Source organism: Cololabis saira, chromosome 5, assembly GCF_033807715.1.
Source record: "Cololabis saira isolate AMF1-May2022 chromosome 5, fColSai1.1, whole genome shotgun sequence".
Taxonomy (NCBI): domain Eukaryota; kingdom Metazoa; phylum Chordata; class Actinopteri; order Beloniformes; family Belonidae; genus Cololabis; species Cololabis saira.
This window is the reverse complement of record NC_084591.1, coordinates 6,221,994-6,241,989: the sequence shown is the minus strand read 5'-3', so window position 1 is coordinate 6,241,989 and position 19,996 is coordinate 6,221,994. Positions and strand designations below refer to the sequence as shown.

At 39.2% G+C, this 19,996-nt stretch overlaps 1 protein-coding gene across 1 annotated transcript in view; it reads right to left on the bottom strand.

Moving 5' to 3' along the window:
* The window catches only part of ptpn9a (protein tyrosine phosphatase non-receptor type 9a), a 69,158-nt gene that overhangs the window by 36,356 nt on the left and 12,806 nt on the right, over nt 1-19,996 (bottom strand). The window contains exons 3-4 of the mRNA XM_061722373.1: nt 5,558-5,611; nt 1,942-2,085 (exon numbers count right to left, since the gene is read on the bottom strand). Coding sequence (XP_061578357.1) covers nt 1,942-2,085; nt 5,558-5,611 — 198 coding nt within the window. The remainder of the gene's footprint in view (nt 1-1,941; nt 2,086-5,557; nt 5,612-19,996) is intronic.

Here is a 19,996-nt window from a genome sequence, read left to right as displayed (position 1 = left end):
TTTTCCCACTTATTCCCCCGAAATCCGAAAGTGGTTTTTTTTGCCATTTTCAGCCGAACAATTTCGTGTGCATCACTAGCAGTAACGGCCACTTACAGGAGCACAAAAGCTGTTCATCACATCTCCTTCCATAATATCTGTTATTCCCCTTTTCTGGTGCAGAACTCCTGATCCTGGTCTGGACCTGACGGACGCTCCAACTTGGAAGGATACGATAGAAGACGACCCCCGATCAGTAAATGATGCTGCCCCGTCAGCCACGTACGTACAAGCACATGTCCTCTTTCCTTATCCAGGGAAACTAAACTAAATATTGCTGACAGGGGAATATTTTAATGTACATTTCAAAGAGGTATCTGAAGGAGGTGACAGGTGAAGGTACTTTAAATAATCTCACACATTCTTAAATGATTTTGTCAAATTTTACATTAGAGGACAAATTGCGGTCAAATATTTACTTCCATGTTTGAGAGCACATACTTGGGTATAATAAAAATGTAAACTGTAGAGTGGAGCACCATCCTGTCACTTCTCAGGAGCCAGAGTCTGAAAACATGCCGTTTGGTCAGATTTGGAGAGAAACGTCACATCACAGACCCGTATGCCATGAGAGGCTCCCCGGTCTTTTTTTTTAGAGGAAGTCACAAAACGTGGAGCACCGCTTTCAAAAGATGCCCACCGTGCTGACTCCACCCATTAAGGGCCAATCCCAATGTTCATCCTACTTTCTACCACTAGCCCTCATCCACTACCACAGTCCCAATCCCCCCCTAGTCCTACTTTTCATCCCTACACCTAAATTTTGCGCGTTCCCATGAGGGTAGTGGTGTCCCAATTCCTCTTTGCATGTAGGGGTAGTGGGGATAACGAGGGGTAGTGTGTATGAATGTAGCTCTTCGGAGTGAGGGATCTCAGATGCTGACTTCGCGACCGAGGGCCTGAGAAAATTTCCCAGAATGCTTTACGTCATCATTTGCAGACTGAATCAAACAAAAAAACATGGTGGACATTTTTCATTTTTAGTGAATAAAATCAATATTTTGAGTTAGTTTCTGCATAAAAATGCGTTTTGATTACATTTCTAGTGAGAAATATATATTTTACTTTCATGATATTCACTCAGTGAATGTACATAATCACTCGCTTGCTCGATGTTGCGTTGTATCTTCAAACCTCGCCAGAATAAAGGCTGATTTATGGTTCTGCGTTACACCAACGTAGAGCCTACGGCGTAGGTTACGCGGCGACACGCACCGTACGGTTTACCCTACGCCGTAGGCTCTGCGTCAATTTAACGCGGAATAATAAATCGCCGGCGGCTTTTCTCATCCCCGAAAACATCGGAGCAAATTTCTTAACAGGCGTTATTTGGATAAAATGAGGCCAGGTTGGGGATCTTAACGAAAAAATATTAAAATTTAATAAAGTGGCATATTTTAGCTCTGGGCTTCCTGATATGGTGTGACGTTTGTGCAAACGTAACTACGCAGTCGCTTACGTACCCGAACGTAAACCACACAGTGACGTAGCAAGTGGTGTCCCAATCCCTAGGGAAGAATACAAGGACCCTACACCTGTGGCTTCATTTTGAGGGTGGAGTGGTAGAAAGTAGGGGGGGGATTGGGATTGGCCCTCAGACATGTTGAGAAGGGAGCTGTGGTACTGCATCTCTGTCTTTCAACCAGGGCCTTAGGAAATGGTCTCAACTTGAAGAAAGACAACAGAAATCTGGTTTCTTTTACTGAAACTATTAAAAAAAAAATAATCTTGAGTTCTGCAAAACTTTATTAAAAAGCTCAAATTAAAAACTCGGGGGTCCAAATCCAACAGTAAACCTGACGCAGCGGGGAAGCTGTTTGTACCTGTGTTTCTAGGTTGTGTGAGCTGGTGCAGGAACGTGCGCCCCCCCCCCCCCGTCCCGTCCCGTCCCGGTCCGCTTACCCTGTAACTGTGGAACAGCTCGATGGCGCGGAGGACGTCAAACTTGCGGGCCATGAGGAACTTGACGGCCAGCTCCCGGGACAGCGGCGACACGCCGTGCTGACTGGTCCACTTGTTGATTTCCTCCAGAAACTGCCTGGTAGCCTGAAACCGACACAGATGTCACAAAACGTTGCTTTCCCATACCCGCAGGGTCAAAGCAGGCAGGAAGTGAAACTGGACTTTAAAATTGATACATCCTCAGAGGAAGTGCTATCTGTGGGCGCAAAGGCTACAGTATGTGCCACGGTTTTATGGGCTGGTGAGACATCGGCTGCTGATGTTGCCGCCGGCCTGAGGAACAGGCGAGGACGAACGGAGCGTACGAGACTCTTCTGACACACATGAAATCTAATGTGTGGCCTGTAATTACAGGAGGAAGATGGACGTGAAGCTGCAATAATGACAGGGCTACACACACACACACACCTCGGCGGTAGAGCCGAGGTGTGTGTGTGCCGGGTACTGAAATAGAAATCCACACAGTGGTTCACAGACGTCTGCCAAATGAAAAAGACGGATTTGATTCATTAAGAGCACGGCGGTGGAGGGGTGGTGATCTGGGGTTGCATTGAACCTGTGCACAGTCAAATCTTTTGTTTAAATCAGGGGTGTCAAATGTGCGGCCCGTGGACATACAGAAATTTTCATGCGGTCCGCGAGAAGTTTCCATCGCAAAAAAACGAAATGTTAATTTACTAGAAAGGAAGGCATAAATAATTGCCATGAATCGCAGCATATCCGATAATATATTTCTCCTACAAATCCATCGTTATTCCACAAAGAGAGCAGTTTGACATTTTTTTAGTTTTCTAGAATGCATTTGCCGATTTTATTTCTTTGTAGACGGTCGTTTATTTTTATTAACTGACTACTATTATATATTTTAGCAGGAAAAATATCACTGCTAAAAAAGATGATAGAAGATATTTATTCAGATAATTTTAGTTTTGAATACGAGGATAGTGACAAAGTAAAACAGTTAAAAAAGAAGTGCTGACTTTTTCGGCACACTGGCGTAAATATCCGCGCCAATTTTTAAAAATAAATACACCTAATTTTACTGGAAAAATCTCTAAATCACAAAGAAACACTCTCGGATGTAATAAGAAAGATTTAGCTTTTAATTAAATTTCCTATAAAAAAGCGAAATATAAAAAAAAACATACTTGTTAAAAGTGTTAAAAGTATCTTACATAATTTGAAAAAAAAAGAGAAATTTCAAGAAAAGATCCTGAAGAAATACATTTTACATAATTAGAGTGTAAACAAAGTGCATATTTCCTTTAAAATTAACTAAACTGATATTGGATGAGATAACAATAGTAAAAAAAAGAATTAGAAAAAACATTTCGCACCGTTTTTGTTATTTTGAGCGTGCGGCCCGCGAGAAGAAAATTGGTCAAATCCGGCCCGCCAAGCAAAATGAGTTTGACACCCATGGTTTAAATCATGCACTTCTCCTTGTAGCAGAGTATTCCACGATTAAATGCAAAGGAATCGGTCAGGCAGCTAAAGCCCCGCCCCTCTCCCCCTTAATAAAATAAATAAATAAAATAATTAAATAAATAAGGCTGAATTATGGTTCTGCTTTAAATCAACGCAGAGCCTACGCCGTAGGGTACGCGGCTACGCGGGAGTCTCTCCGTAGCCTACGCCGTAGCCTGACCTGCACCTCCCAAAAACTGTAACTACGCGTCGCGGCGACACAGACCCAACGCAGACCGAGAGGGCTGTGATTGGTTTGCTCGGTAGCAACGCATTTCCGGTTCCGGTTCGTGAAGCAGTAGTGAACTTTCAGTGCTCTTTTCTTCATGTGTGTGTTTGTTGGTGTGTGGTTTTGGTTTTTTTGCACAATAGTTGTCCTTATATCTTTGATTCACTGTGACCGGAAAAGCCAGAAGCTAAACAAAGTATAATTTAGTCCACAGGGTTCACGACGGCGTCACGGCAACGGCGTAGGCTCTGCGTTGGTTTAACGCAGAACCTTAAAATCAGGCTTTAGTTACTAGCTCTGACAATCTGTGTGGTTTATAATAATAATGATAATAATAATAATAATGACTTGGATTTATATAGCGCCCTTCAAGGCACCCACAGCTTTACAGAGATTATTATTCATTCATACACATTCTCTCTGGTGGTGGTAGCTACATTTGTAGCCACAGCTGCCCTGGGGCAGACTGACAGAAGCGTGGCTGCCATATGATGCCAAACGGCCCCTCCGACCACCACCAACATTCATACACATTCATACGGGGCAAAGTGGGTAAGGTGTCTTGCCCAAGGACACTACGATATCGATATATATATATATATATATATATATATATATATATATATATATATATATATATATATATATATATATATATATATATATATATCATATCTTCTCGACTATAAGCCGCACCTGTATATAAGCCGCACCCGCTCTATTTAAAAAAAAAAAAAAGATATGCAAGCCGCAGATATTTATGTTGTTAGATTAGATATTTACTACATGTACAGAATGATTTTGAACTGTAAATGATGTACATGTTTGTACCTAAATAGATCCTTTCCTAACAGCAACTTTGCTGATTAAAACGGGACAGAACCAAGAGAAAATAACCAGTATTTATTTATCTATTTATCCGTTTGAAATCTGCTTCTACCTACTTCTATCTGCTGAAGAAGAAGTAGCGTATTCTTCTTTGCATTTACTTTGTCTTACGGTAGTTTTGATTCTAATTCCGGTTAAAGCGCCCCGAGCGGTGGAAGAAAAATCCACAGAATAGAATAACCTTTGTATAAACTGCATGGTTGAAAACCTATGAAAAAAGTAGAGGCTTATAGTCCAGAAAATACGGTATATATATATATATATATATATATATATATATATATATATATACACACACACACACACACATACATACACACACACACATATATATATATACATATATATATATATATACACACACATACATTATATATATATATATATATATATATATATATATATATATATATATGGTTTGTAAATGGTTTAAAATAAACTCCATTGGCCATCCTGTTAAAATACCTAGAGTTTTTACGTGGGAAGTTTTCTTGACAGACAGTTCAGTCCTCAACAGCCATTGGCTTATCTACATTTAGGGGCGAGTCTTACTGATCAGTCACCCCGGCCCTGCAACAGAACCATGACCCGAGGCCATAAATCCTCCGTCAACCACGCGAGAGGCTGATAAAGTTATGCAGGAAATGATTCATTCCACTCTTTACTGTTGGGATGGATCTACAAGTGACTAAGCATGTGGGTACTTGGTGTTGCCCATATGTTTCCCTCTCTTTATTGCACTAAAAAAAAAAAAAGGTCTTGCGATTTAAAAAGGGAGTTCCTAACTTTTGCACATGACTGCTTCCAGCAAAACGTACCAAGTGAAATATGTTCCGCCTGTAATTTACATAATGTGTTTACCATAAAGAACACCCATCCATCTTGCAAATAACCTGTGCATTTAGCCAGCAGTCTTTCAGGGGCTTCCTGCAGCTCTTCTCAATTATACGCTCCCCCCGCGCAGCCTCCCACCCCGAGCACCCAGAGAGGAGGCCAGCCAGCCAGTCTGTGTGAATCCTCGGCAGGCTGCAGAGGAGGCAATGAAAGCTCACACTTTAAACACGGGGTTCCGCTTCTGTGGTCACACACAGCAGCGGTGGTGGGGCATGCACGGGCGGCAGGAAGTCAAGTTCTGGGAATCCGCGGCTCTTTAGGAACACAAAAAGATCACTGACGAGCGCTGGGCCGAGAGACAGGATGCCACTGTCTCTGCTCAGGAAAAGCCAGTGCTTTCAGAGACACGAGGAACCTGTAGCTTCTTGTTCTGCTCAGACGCCTTTAGCATGCAAGGCATGAGGGACGACTGCACCTGACGGGGCCGAGGCCGGCTAATACCGGGGAAATGTGGCTGTAAGTCTGTGAGAAACTGCACAACCTGAACTCCATTTCAGTCTCATACACTTGATTCTTCACATTATCACTAAGGATATTTATAGGGGTGTGTTGAAAAGGTCGATTTTCGAACTCTAAATCGATTCTCATATTAATTCCTAAAAATCGATTCATATGTCTAAAGATCGATTTAAATTTTTTTTTTTTTTTTTTTTTTCCCATCATTACAACTTTTGGTATTTTTTTGTTTATTCCCAAAACAGGATTGTTTTGTTGGACACGAGAATAACTAGTGCCATGTTTTTGTCTTTTAGATATGTTTAAAAGTATGAAAACATTAAAGTTTTCAGTTATAATTGCATAAATTGTCTATATTTCTTTGCTTTATATACTGTCTTGGGGTTACATTTGTATAAAATGCTAAAAACCAAATTCTCATCAATGGGAAATGGGATAAATTGATAATTCTGCCCCACGATGTTTCTGAAAGCAGTTCTATCAGCATTCTGGGAGCTGATTGGTCCTTACAGCATCATTAGCTGCAATACTTGCTGTTTAATCTCAATATAATACTAGTAGTAATATGTTGCAGAACTACAGTCATATAATTCATGCAACAGCTCAAAAAACTGTTTTAATAACACTAACCCAAATCAATATCGGAATCGAATCGGATCGAATCAAATCTTGATAATCGATTTTGAATCTTAAGAATCGGAATCGAATTGATTCTTGACATTTGAATCAATCCCCAGCCCTAATATTTACGGTATTGAGGTAAAATCCTTGAAAGTTATTTGATTGACTCTTAGGCTGAGATTATTTGTTGACACACAACGACCTTATCCAGATTTACAGCAAATTCTAGCCAACATTTGGTCACAAGAAAAACATATACCGTAGGGCTGGGCGATATATCGAGATTTTAATATATATCGATATATTTTCAAACGCGGTATGGTACGAGACAATATCGTTTATATCGAGATTTTTTTTTTTTTTAATCATTTTTTTATAGCTTATTTTGTGACAAATTGACTTGAATGTTTTATTTGAGATTTGGAGAAATGTTTTAACTGTCAACCTCAGTGGAAAAGTCTGCCTGTTACTGTCTACATTGTATTAATTAGTGATGCACCGATTGTTCGGTAACCGAAATTGTTCGGCTGAAAATGGCAAAAAAAACACTTTCGGTGTTCGGTGGAATAAGTGGGGAAAAAAACCGAACAATTAATAACAGCGTTGTAAAATAAGGAAATAGACTGGCCGCTCCGTCCCGTAACGTTGCGCACTACATAAATCGTTGGCCAACCAAAAACTAACCCCATAAGAATTTGACCTAACATTCACCAGGAGGTGGAACCAAAACAACATAATGCTGGGAAATTAAAAATGTTTCACTTTTTTATGTTCAATAAATATTTTCTACCTTGTAATTTTGTAAAATATTTTTTTCTTTGAAAAGCATGCCTAAATCAAATTTATTTGATTTATTTGATGGTGAAAAAATTGGCAAAATAAATGAAAAACTGCTGAAGAACCATGTTCGGTATTATTCGGTATTCGGCCAAGTGTTTATTATTATTAGTTTCGGTTTCGGCCACAAATTTTCATTTCAGTGCATCACTAGTATTAATTGCACAGTGTATTTGAATTTAATTTTTATGCAGAAAAAAGGGATATTTGTTTTATTTTATTCAAGAAGCATTTTTATTCTATATATGCAGGCAGTTTATTTTTATTTCATTTGTTTTATACATTTTGATATTGTGCAGACCTCTGTTAATAAAGGAACCTGTGTGACATTTGGCACGAGGCTTTGTATTAAAACTGACTGTTTTTTTTAAGGGTTTGCTTCAGAAAAAAATGAAGCTAACAGAGATGCTAACAGAGATGCTATGCTATAATGCTTTGGGGGAAACCCCAATTATGTCACAGAAAAAATATCGAGATATATCGAGTATCGCCATTCAGCTAGAAAATATAGAGATATGACTGGTCCATATCGCCCAGTCCTATTTACAGTATTGAGGTAAAATCCTTGAAAGTTATTTGATTGACTCTTAGGCTGAGATTATTTTGTTGACACACAATGACCTTATCCAGATTTAGAGCAAATTCTAGCCAACATTTTGTCACAAGAAAAACATATACCGCCTTAAAAGTCTGCCTTAACAGGTATCCACATGCTCCTTTTAACACGGGCTGCCTCTTATTCATGGCTGCAACATCCAGCTTTATACTTCTGGTGGAGGCCGGAGACGGTTTCCTGTCAGATCGCTGTCAAGTACACACACGTTTCCAAACTTTCTGCGGTCTGACAGCTGCTCTCTCTCTCCCTTTTAGCCTTTTAAGGACAGCCTGCCAACTCCAAGCATTGACCCTCTGTTCCTGTAGAAGCCATTCTTGTTTGGTTTTTCTGCACTAAGCCATATCCGCCAGAGTGGAATCTGAGGATGAACCAGTTTGTTTTCACACAAGCACACCGGGACACCAGCAGTGGAAACTCACTGTGGAGGAGTGACTTCTCCAACTCCTGCAGGATGCATAAATATTTGCCCGTCTTGCTCCAGCTCGGAAAGCTAGAAGATAGATTTTTTTTTTCTTTTTTCTTGAACATCTTGCTTATTCGTTTTATGGAAGAAAAAAACAAAACATTCAGTTCCATCTCAGAGTCTGACATGAATGTTAATAGCCTGAGAGGTTTCAATCTGGTCACAAGTGAGTGCCAAGTGAGGCATTTTAAAGTAGAACTTTCCGTCTTTCCGACAGACAGCTGACGTTACATAATTCCGTTTGACAATGCCCATCCTTCACAACGATCACTGCCAATAACCTATCGATTGGATTGTGACCTGCATTGTTGAGAATAAACAGATGAAGCAAAGCAAAGCTCCAACTCCAGCAGATGCAGAGAAACCAAACGCTGCAGCCGGGAGTTCTTCTGCTTAGAACATCATGACTGCTTCCTCGTTTACACCAAAACAGCTCATCATGCTTCATTTATTAAGATGCTGCAAGTGAAAACATCCCTTCTCCATGCATCCAAGGGGAAATATGCAAATGTCAGTTTTCTAGGGCTGCAGCTATCGAATATATTAGTAATCCAGTATTCTACTGAAAATTCCATCGATTAATCGAGTAATCGGATAAAACATATTTTTGTTTAGTTAAAGAGCAATTATAAATATACATAAGGTGTTACATGTTAATTGACATCACTAAGACTAAATTATATAATACAGTAGGTTCATGGCTGTGCATTTAAAACCCTGAACTTACACCAGTCGACCAAATTCACTGATTCACTCAAAAAACTAAGGATCTTACCAAGAAATGTTCTTATTTCTAACCTAAAAATGCCATTACACCTGATATCAGACATAACTTAAAAGGTTAGGTGTTTTTCCCACGTGTTTCAATTGAACTTTCATTTGTGTCAAGCTAATTTTAAGTTCTAGTTACGTTTTAAGTTAAAGTATAAGATTGAGTTTTGGGAGTGTTAAAAATAAAACTCTGATTCCTGCTGTATTGGAGCACATTAGACACCAGTGCTGCTTGTTTTATCTATGAATGACTACAGAGATAAAACTGAAAACTACCCAGTTAGCTTTATTACGTTTTTATTTTTTATGACATTTTCTGCCTTTTCTTTTAGTTAAAACTGTAGCGGGAACAGATGTTTAGAGGAACCTTTGTATGTACCGGGTTAGAGGGGGAACATATAGGAGAACGGACCAGAAGAATATAGCGTGGATTGAAAATAAAAGTTAAGCACTGAGCTACATGTGTCTCCCTCCTGAGCATGGCATGTTACTAAAACCAAACATATCCAACTCTTTCTTCTTCCTTTACGTGCGTGGCGTCAGCGTGTTGTGCCGCATTAAATGTAGTCCGGCCGAAATACACTGCTTTGAGCTGGTGAAATTAAACGATTCCTCGAGGCAGAGAAAATTCCTCGATCATTTTTTGTAATCGAATTACTCGAGGAATCGTTTCAGCCCTACAGTTTTTTATTGAAAAGTACTTGAGGAGTCAGCCAAAGAAGAAAACGATATAAAAGATCAATATATTAACACATCAACCGCTTGGAAATAACTGGTTTTCTTCCTTAATTTGACATCAAATCTGATTTCATCCAACTCATAAGAATAAATAAAACGCAACGTCCTTAAACTGATAGCACGCAAACAGTTACAATTTCTCTTTATTGAACACAGCCATTGAACATTTTCTATGCTGGAGGGAAAAAAGTAAGTGAACCCATAGACTAATGACTTTAATGAACGCTAATGGGAGTCAGCAGTTTGCTGGAATCCAATGAAATGACTTTGAACCTTTGATTTGGAGCTACTTTGATTGATAAAAGGCACTCACACGTTTTAAGATTGCGGTTTAAACTTAAAAAAAAAGGTTTTACTGAAGTGAACTATTGGAGACATATGATCAGGCTCTGCATAAGGCTGGAAAAGGGGACGACGTCATTTCAAATTGCTTAGGCATTGAGGTTTCATGGCTAGAGTAACTGTATATTCATAGAAACAGTTTAGTTCTGGAGTTACTCATCCTTGAAGCCACAAGGACTTCAAAGGCCCGACCAGGAACCCCCACGTAGTCAGACACGAGCCCTCCAGCGATGTTTAAAGGCTGGAAGATGTTGAACTGGAAAGAAACTGTGTTCGTGAGTCTACCAAACCCAAATGACTGGACGGGCAGCGTGTTCACGATAAAGCACCACAGAGGAAGCCGTCGCTCTCCAAAACAAGCAACGTTGCACTCTGAAGTCCACGAAAGAGCAACCTGACAGTCTGCAGTGCTACCGCGAAAAACGTTTAGTTCACTGATGGAACAGGAGCTGGATTCTTTGAGAAGAATACTCGGCGCTTCGCATGGTGCAAAAAGAGCACGTTTAGGGCTGGGGATCGATTCAAATGTCAAGAATCGATTCAATTCAGATTCAGAATCGATTATCAAGATTTGATCCGATTCCGATATTGATTTGGGTTAGTGTTATTAAAACAGTATTTTGAGCTGTTGCATGAATTATATGACTGTAGTTATGCTAAATATTACTACTAGTATTATATTGAGATTCAACAGCAAGTATTGCAGCTAATGATGCTGTAAGGACCAATCAGCTCCCAGAATGCTGATAGAACTGAAACAGAAACATCATGTGGGTCAGAATTACCAAACAGATCCAGGGAGGAAACAGAGACGGAGGAAATCGCTTTTATTTTTTCCCATATTCCGTTTTTATTTGTTCCATTTTCGGTCTATTTTGGTTTTTAATTTTTGAGCATTTGGTTTTTAGCATTTTTTGCAAATATAACCCCAAGACAGTATATAAAGTAATGAAATATAGACAATTTATGCAATTATAACCTTACACTTTAATGTTTTCATACCTTTAAACATATTTAAAGGCAAAAAATGGCACCAGTTATTCTCGTGTCCAACAAAACATTCCTTTTTGGGGGATAAACAAAAAAATAAACAAAAGTTGTAATGTAATGATGAAAAAAATACATAAATAAATAAAAGAAAAAAAAAGAACCCCGACCCCCCCCCCCCCAAATTAAAAAAAAATAAAAAATAAAAAAAAAATCGATCTTTAGACATATGAATCAATTTTTAGGAATTAATATGATCGATTTAGATTTAGAATCGATTTAGAATTGGGAAATCGATTTTTTCAACACAGGCCTAAGCACGTTTCCCCGGCATCAAAACATTATCCCTGTGGTGAAGTATGGTCATCATGACTGTGGCGTGCTTCAATGCCTCAGGACCTTGATCACTTACCACTGGAGGGGAAATTAATTCCTGGGTTTATCTAAATATCCTACACAGTGGTTTCTGAGTGACTGTCCACTAGGGGTGTAACAATATATCGTGCCACGAAATTTCGAGATACAAAAACGTCACGATACGTGTCGTGGAGGTGACAAAGTGTATCGTGATATTGGGTTATTAATATTAATCTATTGTGTTGACTAGTAACGCGCATCCGACCACACCTCGACCCGCGGACCAAAATCTTCCTCAGCTCAGAAGAAACTAGTCCCGTTTTGAGCTCTGAACTTTTACTCATGTAAGTCTGGTGTAGAGTTAAGCCTTACCTTATTAAATTAAACCTTTTTGGGGTCGTGAGTAGGATAAACACGGGGAAACTTCTGCTGAGCTCCAGTGTACTTTAATGTCCCTCAACAGTGTAGGATTTTAGAACATCAACACAGCACCTAGTGCTGTATCACTCCGCCCAATCTAAAACAGACTAATCACTACAGATAAACTGACTAGTGTCATTATAGTCCCTGATTTACATCAGAATATATTTATAAAATAATGAACCCTGAATTACCAAAATAACCTTCTTAACAAAAATAAATCTCCTCTTACGGTGGCTTAAGGTGAGCATGAATCAATCTTTTTTATGATGTCAAATTGTATGTATTTATTTACTTTTATATATTTATTTAATTTTAGTTGTTACATTTCTGGAAAAGAAAAAAATCAAGTCATACATGAGAGAAACTATTCAGTTTGTGGCTAAATATTTGTACTTGTATGAAACTGAAGATGCATAATGCAAACCTGACATTTACTTTTAGTTCAGTTTGTGGAAAATGGTTGGCCTGGCTTTCTCTTTAAAACTTAAACAGTTATAAAGCATTACAAACTGTAACAATAGGGCAAACCCACAGCATTGTTTTGTATTTTGTGTCTTTCAAATAAAAGAAAATGTTTTCCAGTCAAATGTTCCTCATTCAAGTTTGTTAAAAAAATACTGCTATAATATCGTATCGTTATCATGACCTCAATATCGTGTATCGTACCGTATCGTCAGATTAGTGTATCGTCACACCCCTACTGTCCACCAGCTGAAGCTTGGTAGATGTCGGCTGATGCAGCACGGCAGCGACACTAAGCACCCAAGCAAATCCACCACAGACTCAAGAAGGAGAAAATCCACCTCTCGGAGTAGCTCAGTCAGAGCTAGGGTGGGCAGAAATATCTATATGGCAAAAATATCGCGATACTTTGCCGGCAGATTCAATATCGATATTCAAAATTTGAACATTGATTTTACTTTATTGTTTTTTTTTTCCAGATAATAAATCAGGTTTCAGACGGGTTGTAAATCCAGTGTAACATGTAAAACACGTTTCCAGCTTGGATCCGCGGTGCACGCTGCCGCCTCGTAAATATTTCACTGATGAAATCCTGTCGGAGTTTTACCAAACTATAAACAGTCCAAAGCCTCATGCAGGACGACAATTGTGTCAGTCGCTTCACGAGCTTTAGTGTGAAGAGTTTTGCTTCACTCACAAGAGTTTCCTCACACGCGGCGGATGCTACCGCTAAAGCTTTCACAAAGCTTAATAATTCATAATTATTTTTTTATTTTAAGATTGAATTCCTCTTTCCACAGGAAAACTAAGGTTTATAGTTTGCAACTTGTATCAACTTTTAGAGAGTGACATGTCTGCTGTTTCTGTGTTGGTCACATGTACATAATTATTACCACAGGAAAGCTGAAGCTACTAAACTTACTCTTTGTAAGCCGAGTTTACACCTAATCTCTCCTAATTTTTATACCTAATAATACAATGTCAGTGTCGTGTACATGAGACAACAATATTGACGAATTTAAGGATTTCACCCTGTGATCGGCAAAATCGGGATCGGTCGATTCTGGTTTTCGAGATCGGTGATCGGCCCTCAAAATCCTGATCGGTGCATCTCTAATTTTTTTAGTCCATACCACCCATCCCTAGTTCGCAACTACTTATGGTGTAACACACCAGTTGTATATGTTACAGAACTTCTTCCACTAAGATGATTCTATAATGTCGCAATGGGACAGAATGTCTTCCGAATATTCTTACTTGCCTAAAGCTTAATTCATTTTCATGGGTGTTGCCCTCATAGGCTGTCAAACGTTGTGTCACAATTGTCTTCAGAACAGTGAGCTTTTCATCCCATCATGCATCTCTTCTCCACTGCACGAGTTGCTAGTGTGAAAAAAAAAACAAAAAAACGGACTGACTGAGGAGGTCTGAGTCTGCAAGCAGGTCTATTTCTACTCAAAACCCAAAAGGAAGTACAAATACAGCAAATGTTAAATTTCTGCTAAAAAAGTCAAAAAAGAGAAGGTGAACCTGCATTCAGATTTAATTATATCCTCTAGGACAAGTATACACTTCGTTATGTCTTTCAAAGATAAGTGCCATTACAGCAGTTTTGTATAATCTCAATGTTTAAGTTCAGAGATAAATTGTTGTTTTGAGTGCAAAAATCTAATTAATAAAATGCACCTTCTTTGTTTCAGGTTATTTATACAGCTCCAATTCCCTAGAAAAGTCATTTCAGAGAAAGCAGACAAGTTCAATAGAGGTTCAATTGAATCCAATTTGTTATAATCTCTTTATAATCCAATTCATCATAATTGTATTCATATGATGCCAGTTCTTCAAAAGCAGCCTGGTGAAGGAAAATTGGCGTCTGTGAATCTTCATTTGGATTCCGTCCACAGAGCAGGGCGCGGCCGTGGGGAGGAAGAACGTTAACGGGAAGGCAACGGTGGCACATCTGCCCGGGGGACGCTGGTACCAACAAACTAGATTAGGCCTGAGATACCGGCTCTGGGAACGCACAGAAAATGTAACAAACGTTTGTCCGTGTACGGAGTCATCAGCAGCGTCCACATCTAGCCAAATCCAGATACCTGGAAATACCTTCATGTGTTTCCCAAGGCAAAAATAAAAAAAAGCTAAAGTGCATCCTCCCATCCTCAGGAGTATGTTGTCCTAGGGCTGGGCGATATGGACCAAAAGTCATATCTCGATATTTTCTAGCTGAATGGCGATACTCGATATATATCGATATTTTTTCTGTGCCATAATTGGGGTTTCCCCCAAAGCATTATAGCATAGCATCTCTGTTAGCTTCATCTTTTCTGAGGCAAACCCTTAAAAAAAAAGTCAGTTTTAATACAAAGCCTCGTGCCAAATGTCACACAGGTTCCTTTATTAACAGAGGTCTGCACAATATCAAAATGTATAAAACAAATGAAATAAAAATAAACTGCCTGCATATATAGAATAAAAATGCTTCTTGAATAAAATAAAACAAATATCCCTTTCCTGCATAACAATTAAATTAAAATACACTGTGCAATTAATACAATGTAGACAGTAACAGGCAGACTTTTCCACTGAGGTTGACAGTTGTGCAAATAACAAAACATTTGTGAAAATCTCAAATAAAACATTCAAGTCAATTTGTCACAAAATAAGCTATATCAAAATCATAAAAAAAAAAAAAATTTAAATCGATATAAACGATATTGTCTCGTACCATATCACGTTTAAAAATATCGATATATATTAAAATCTCGATATATCGCCCTGCCCTATGTTGTCCTGAGCTGAACTTGCCAAGTATTAACTACCAAGTGCACAAGGCCAAACTTTGTGTATGAATGATGCACTTCCTGTCCAAGTCTTCTTCATTACAGTTCCAGTCGTGTCATTCGGGGTAAAACTGCAGGCAGGAACCCCTGAAAGGTCTTCCTGCCGGTACCGACTCGGCTAGGCTAGACTCTACTCTGTTTTCCACCAGGTGATAGTACAGGTGGTAGGCCTGTGTTGAAAAAATCGATTTCCCAATTCTAAATCGATTCTCATATTAATTCCTAAAAATCCATTCATATGTCTAAAGATGGATTTTTTATAAATTTTTTTTACTTTATTTATTTATGTTTTTTTTTTTTCATCATTACAACTTTTGGTTATTTTTTTGTTTATCCCCAAAAAAGGAATGTTTTGTTGGACACGATAATAATATTAAAGTGTTAGGTTATAATTGCATAAATTGTCTATATTTCATTACTTTATATACTTTCTTGGGGCTACATTTGCAAAAAATGCTAAAAACCAAATGCTCAAAAATTTTAAACCAAAATAGACCGAAAATTGAACAAATAAAAATGGAATGTGGGAAAAAATAAAACCGATTTCATCCGTCTCTGTTTCCTCCCTGGATCTGTTTGGTAATTCTGACCCACAATGTTTCTGAAAGCAGTTCTATCAGCATTCTGGGAGCTGATTGGTCCTTACAGCATCATTAGCTGCAATACTTGCTGTTGAATCTCAATATAATACTAGTAGTAATATTTTGCATAACTACAGTCATATAATTCATGCAGCAGCTTAAAAAAACAGTTTTAATAACACTAACCCAAATCAATATCGGAATTGAATCGAATCGAATCAAATCAAATCTTGATAATCGATTCTGAATCTTAAGAATCGGATCGATTCTTGACATTTGAACCGATCCCCAGCCCTAGTTCAAACCAGCCTGAAATGGACACGTGCATCAACAATCCGGTCCCGAAATAAACTACCTCTGAAGTGGGAAACACACCCATAGAGTTAGAGGGTCACACAGAAACTTTTATGATTTGACCTCAGTGGTTCCCCTGCAGGTGTCAAGTTTAAGTCCCTTTCACTCTCTCATTTACCCTTCTATCATTACTTTTTATTGAGTTTTATGGTTGATGTGTGACATATGGCGCTTTTGCATTAGTCTCACTTCTCCCCGGTTCTACCCGCTATGGCCCCATTTTGCGCTTTCGCACTAGGGCTGAGACGGGTAAAGCCGCTCCAAGTCGATACTTTTTTCTGTAACCATTTCAGCCAGGTTCTTTGCGGGCTGAGAAGGGACTATTTCTGACGTCACCACCCTCCTCGCCACCGATTGGTCGGGGGGCGGGGCCGTCACCACCCTCCGCGCCTCTGATTGGTCGGGGGGCGGGGCCGTCAGACGTTTGAATCAGGAAGCGGGAGTCAGAGCGAGGCGACTCGCGGCTCGCAGCGATTTTATTATAAAGCGCAAAACGTCTGTTTGGTGATCCAACTCTGAGGTGCAGATGTTCATAAACCTGGTGGCTGAGGAGAAAAAATTTAAAAAGGGATGTAGACGGGCTGTTTTACTCTCAGCCGCTCCCGGCTCCAGCTGATTTCTCATCAGCGCGACATGAACAAAGCGGTTGCGCAATCGAGTACGTCACAGCAGCTTCACCCAAACCTGCCCGCTTCTCCCCTGGCAATGCGAAAACACACGGGTGGAACCGTGCCGTACCGCGCCGAGCGGAGCCGGGCTCAACCGATACTAGTGCAAAAGTGGCAATAGTGGCTTTAACAGAGAGAAACAAACAGGATGCAGGTCCAAAGTTACGATAATTGATTTGGGTTAGTGTTGCCTGGATATTGAAATAATAATTTCACAATAATTATTGTGAAATAACTAAGAAATAAATAACTCAAATAGGCATTTCAATATCCCTTTAAAGTGCAAAAAAAGAAAGAAATTGCAACAGCTCAAGCAGTAAACTAATTATTTTAGCTTATCTAATTTATTCTGTCACCAGACACACAGCTGGACATGAAGCACCCGGCATTTTTCAAGTAATTCATGACAAACCGTGTCCGATAACAGAGAAACCAAACAAGCTATAGTAAATATAGATAATATGAACTTAATTGAACTAATATAACATTTAGAAATGTAAGCTGAAATGTCCAGCATTTTCTCTAAAGAAGAGTTAATTGAGTTCAGGAGTTTTCAAAACTACTGGGATTAAAGTTCACCAGGCAAAAATGTAATGATGAGAGAAAAAAAAAATCGATCTTTAGACATACAAATCAATTTTTAGGAATATGAGAATCGATTTAGAATCAGAAAATCGATTTTTTCAACACAGGCCTAACTTTGACTGGCTTTTGCTGATAATAGGGAAGGGAGACCGTGAGAGGTAGATGATACTTCCTAAAAGTAAGCAAATATTCCTTTAAATTAGGGCTGGGCGATATGGACCAAAAGTCATATCTCGATATTTTCTAGCTGAATGGCGATACTCGATATATATCTCGATATTTTTTCTGTGCCATAATTGGGGTTTCCCCCAAAGCATTATAGCATAGCATCTCTGTTAGCATCTCTGTTAGCTTCATTTTTTTTCTGAGGCAAACCCTTAAAAAAACAGTCAGTTTTAATACAAAGCCTCGTGCCAAATGTCACACAGGTTCCTTTATTAACAGAGGTAAAATAAATAAACTGCCTGCATATAGAGAATAAAAATGCTTCTTGAATAAAATAAAAGAAATATCCCTTTCCTGCATAACAATTAAATTAAAATACACTGTGCAATTAATACAATGCAGACAGTAACAGGCAGACTTTTCCACTGAGGTTGACAGTTGTGGAAATAACAAAACATTTGTGCAAATCTCAAATAAAACATTCAAGTCAATTTGTCACCAAATAAGCTATATCAAAATCAAAAAAAAAAAAAAAAAAAAAAAAAAAAAAATTTAAAATCGATATAAACGATATTGTCTCGTACCATATCGCGTTTGAAAATATATCGATATATATTAAAATCTCGATATATCGCCCAGCCCTACTTTAAATTAAACTGAGACCGATATTTTAACATGAAAAAACAGCACACAACTCCTTTGTGGTGCTGTAAGAGTGAAGACTGCAGCATGTATAGCATGCCCGATGTTCTCCATCCTGATTTACTGGCAGGCTCATACTTCCAACAATCATGATCCTCAGTTACAAGAACTGGCTGATAGTTATTGACTCAGCTTTAACGCTGCATTTCCAATCCTATAATTACCACGATGACTGGCGCAACATCTGATCCAAGACAAATTCCACACAGCGCCCGGGGAAGGCCGTGCTGGGGGAAATGCTGTGTCACAACCGCACTTTGATCCCGCGGACGAGACTAATGTACTTCTTTATCAATGTATGTTTAACGTATTCATGGCCGCCCTTGACATCGTCTCTCCACAGTCGATTTGATTACAGATGCCACGCTAATCCATTTACAAATGTGGGACAGCTATGGTCAAATGGCTTGGCTTGGCCACACCGAGGCCCATTTGGCACGAGTCAATACCAAAACAGGAAGTCAATAACGTCACTATCTCCCTATTCCCCACTCTCTCTCCCTCCGCTGCTTCCTGGGAGTAGACTCAATGCACACACACACACACACTTTCTCTGCAGCACATGATACACACACACTCATAAACCCCTCCTTCCTCCAAAGTCTAGTGGAAATACTTTTAACAGCTGCATTCAGAATGAAGTTGGAGTCGACCAGTGCAGTCCCAGGAGAGCGGCGCTGCTGCACACAGACCCACACACATCCATCCACACACACTAACCCCCCCACCCCCCTCAGGCTGTGGATGTAACGAGGGCGTCCGGTACCCTAGCAGGGGCCCGGGCTCACACAGGAAATGGAGTAGGCAGATAAGGAGCTTTCTGCCGGCCAGATGATGAGGAGTCAGCAAGAAGCGGAGGCAGGGCCAGCACGGGGAAGACGGAGGTTTTTAAACGTCGAGCTGCAGAAAACCCAACGGCTAACGGCTAACGGCCACCAGATCTCTTCTGCTTGGGCTGCTTCATAGCTTAGACGAGACGTATTTAGAGAAAAGAAGAATAAATGGCATCATTAGTGTTAAGAAAACCGTTAATGAGGTACTAATTAAGTCCAAGAACAGGACAGGACTGCCTCCATGAATGTTTAATGCAACTGTTGATTACACTGATGTAGGAATGGGTGATATTTTACCGTTCACGATAAACCGTCAAAAACAATTCCCCACGGTAAGAATTTGTATCTCACGGTAAAAACGATAAATTCCCGTTGATGATGTTTTTGTGTAAAGCTGATTTATGGAAGGAAGGAAGGAAGGAAGGAAGGAAGGAAGGAAGGATATGAGCCAGAAAGAAAGAAAGAAAGAAAGAAAGAAAGAAAGAAAGAAAGAAAGAAATGAGCCAGAAAGAAAGAAGAAAGAAAGAAAGAAAGAAAGAAGAAGAAAGAAATGAGCCAGAAAGAAAGAAGAAAGAAATGAGCCAGAAAGAAAGAAGAAAGAAAGAAAGAAAGAAAGAAAGAAAGAAAGAAATGAGCCAGAAAGAAAGAAAAAAGAAAGAAAGAAAGAAAGAAATGAGCCAGAAAGAAAGAAAGAAAGAAAAAAGAAAAAGAAA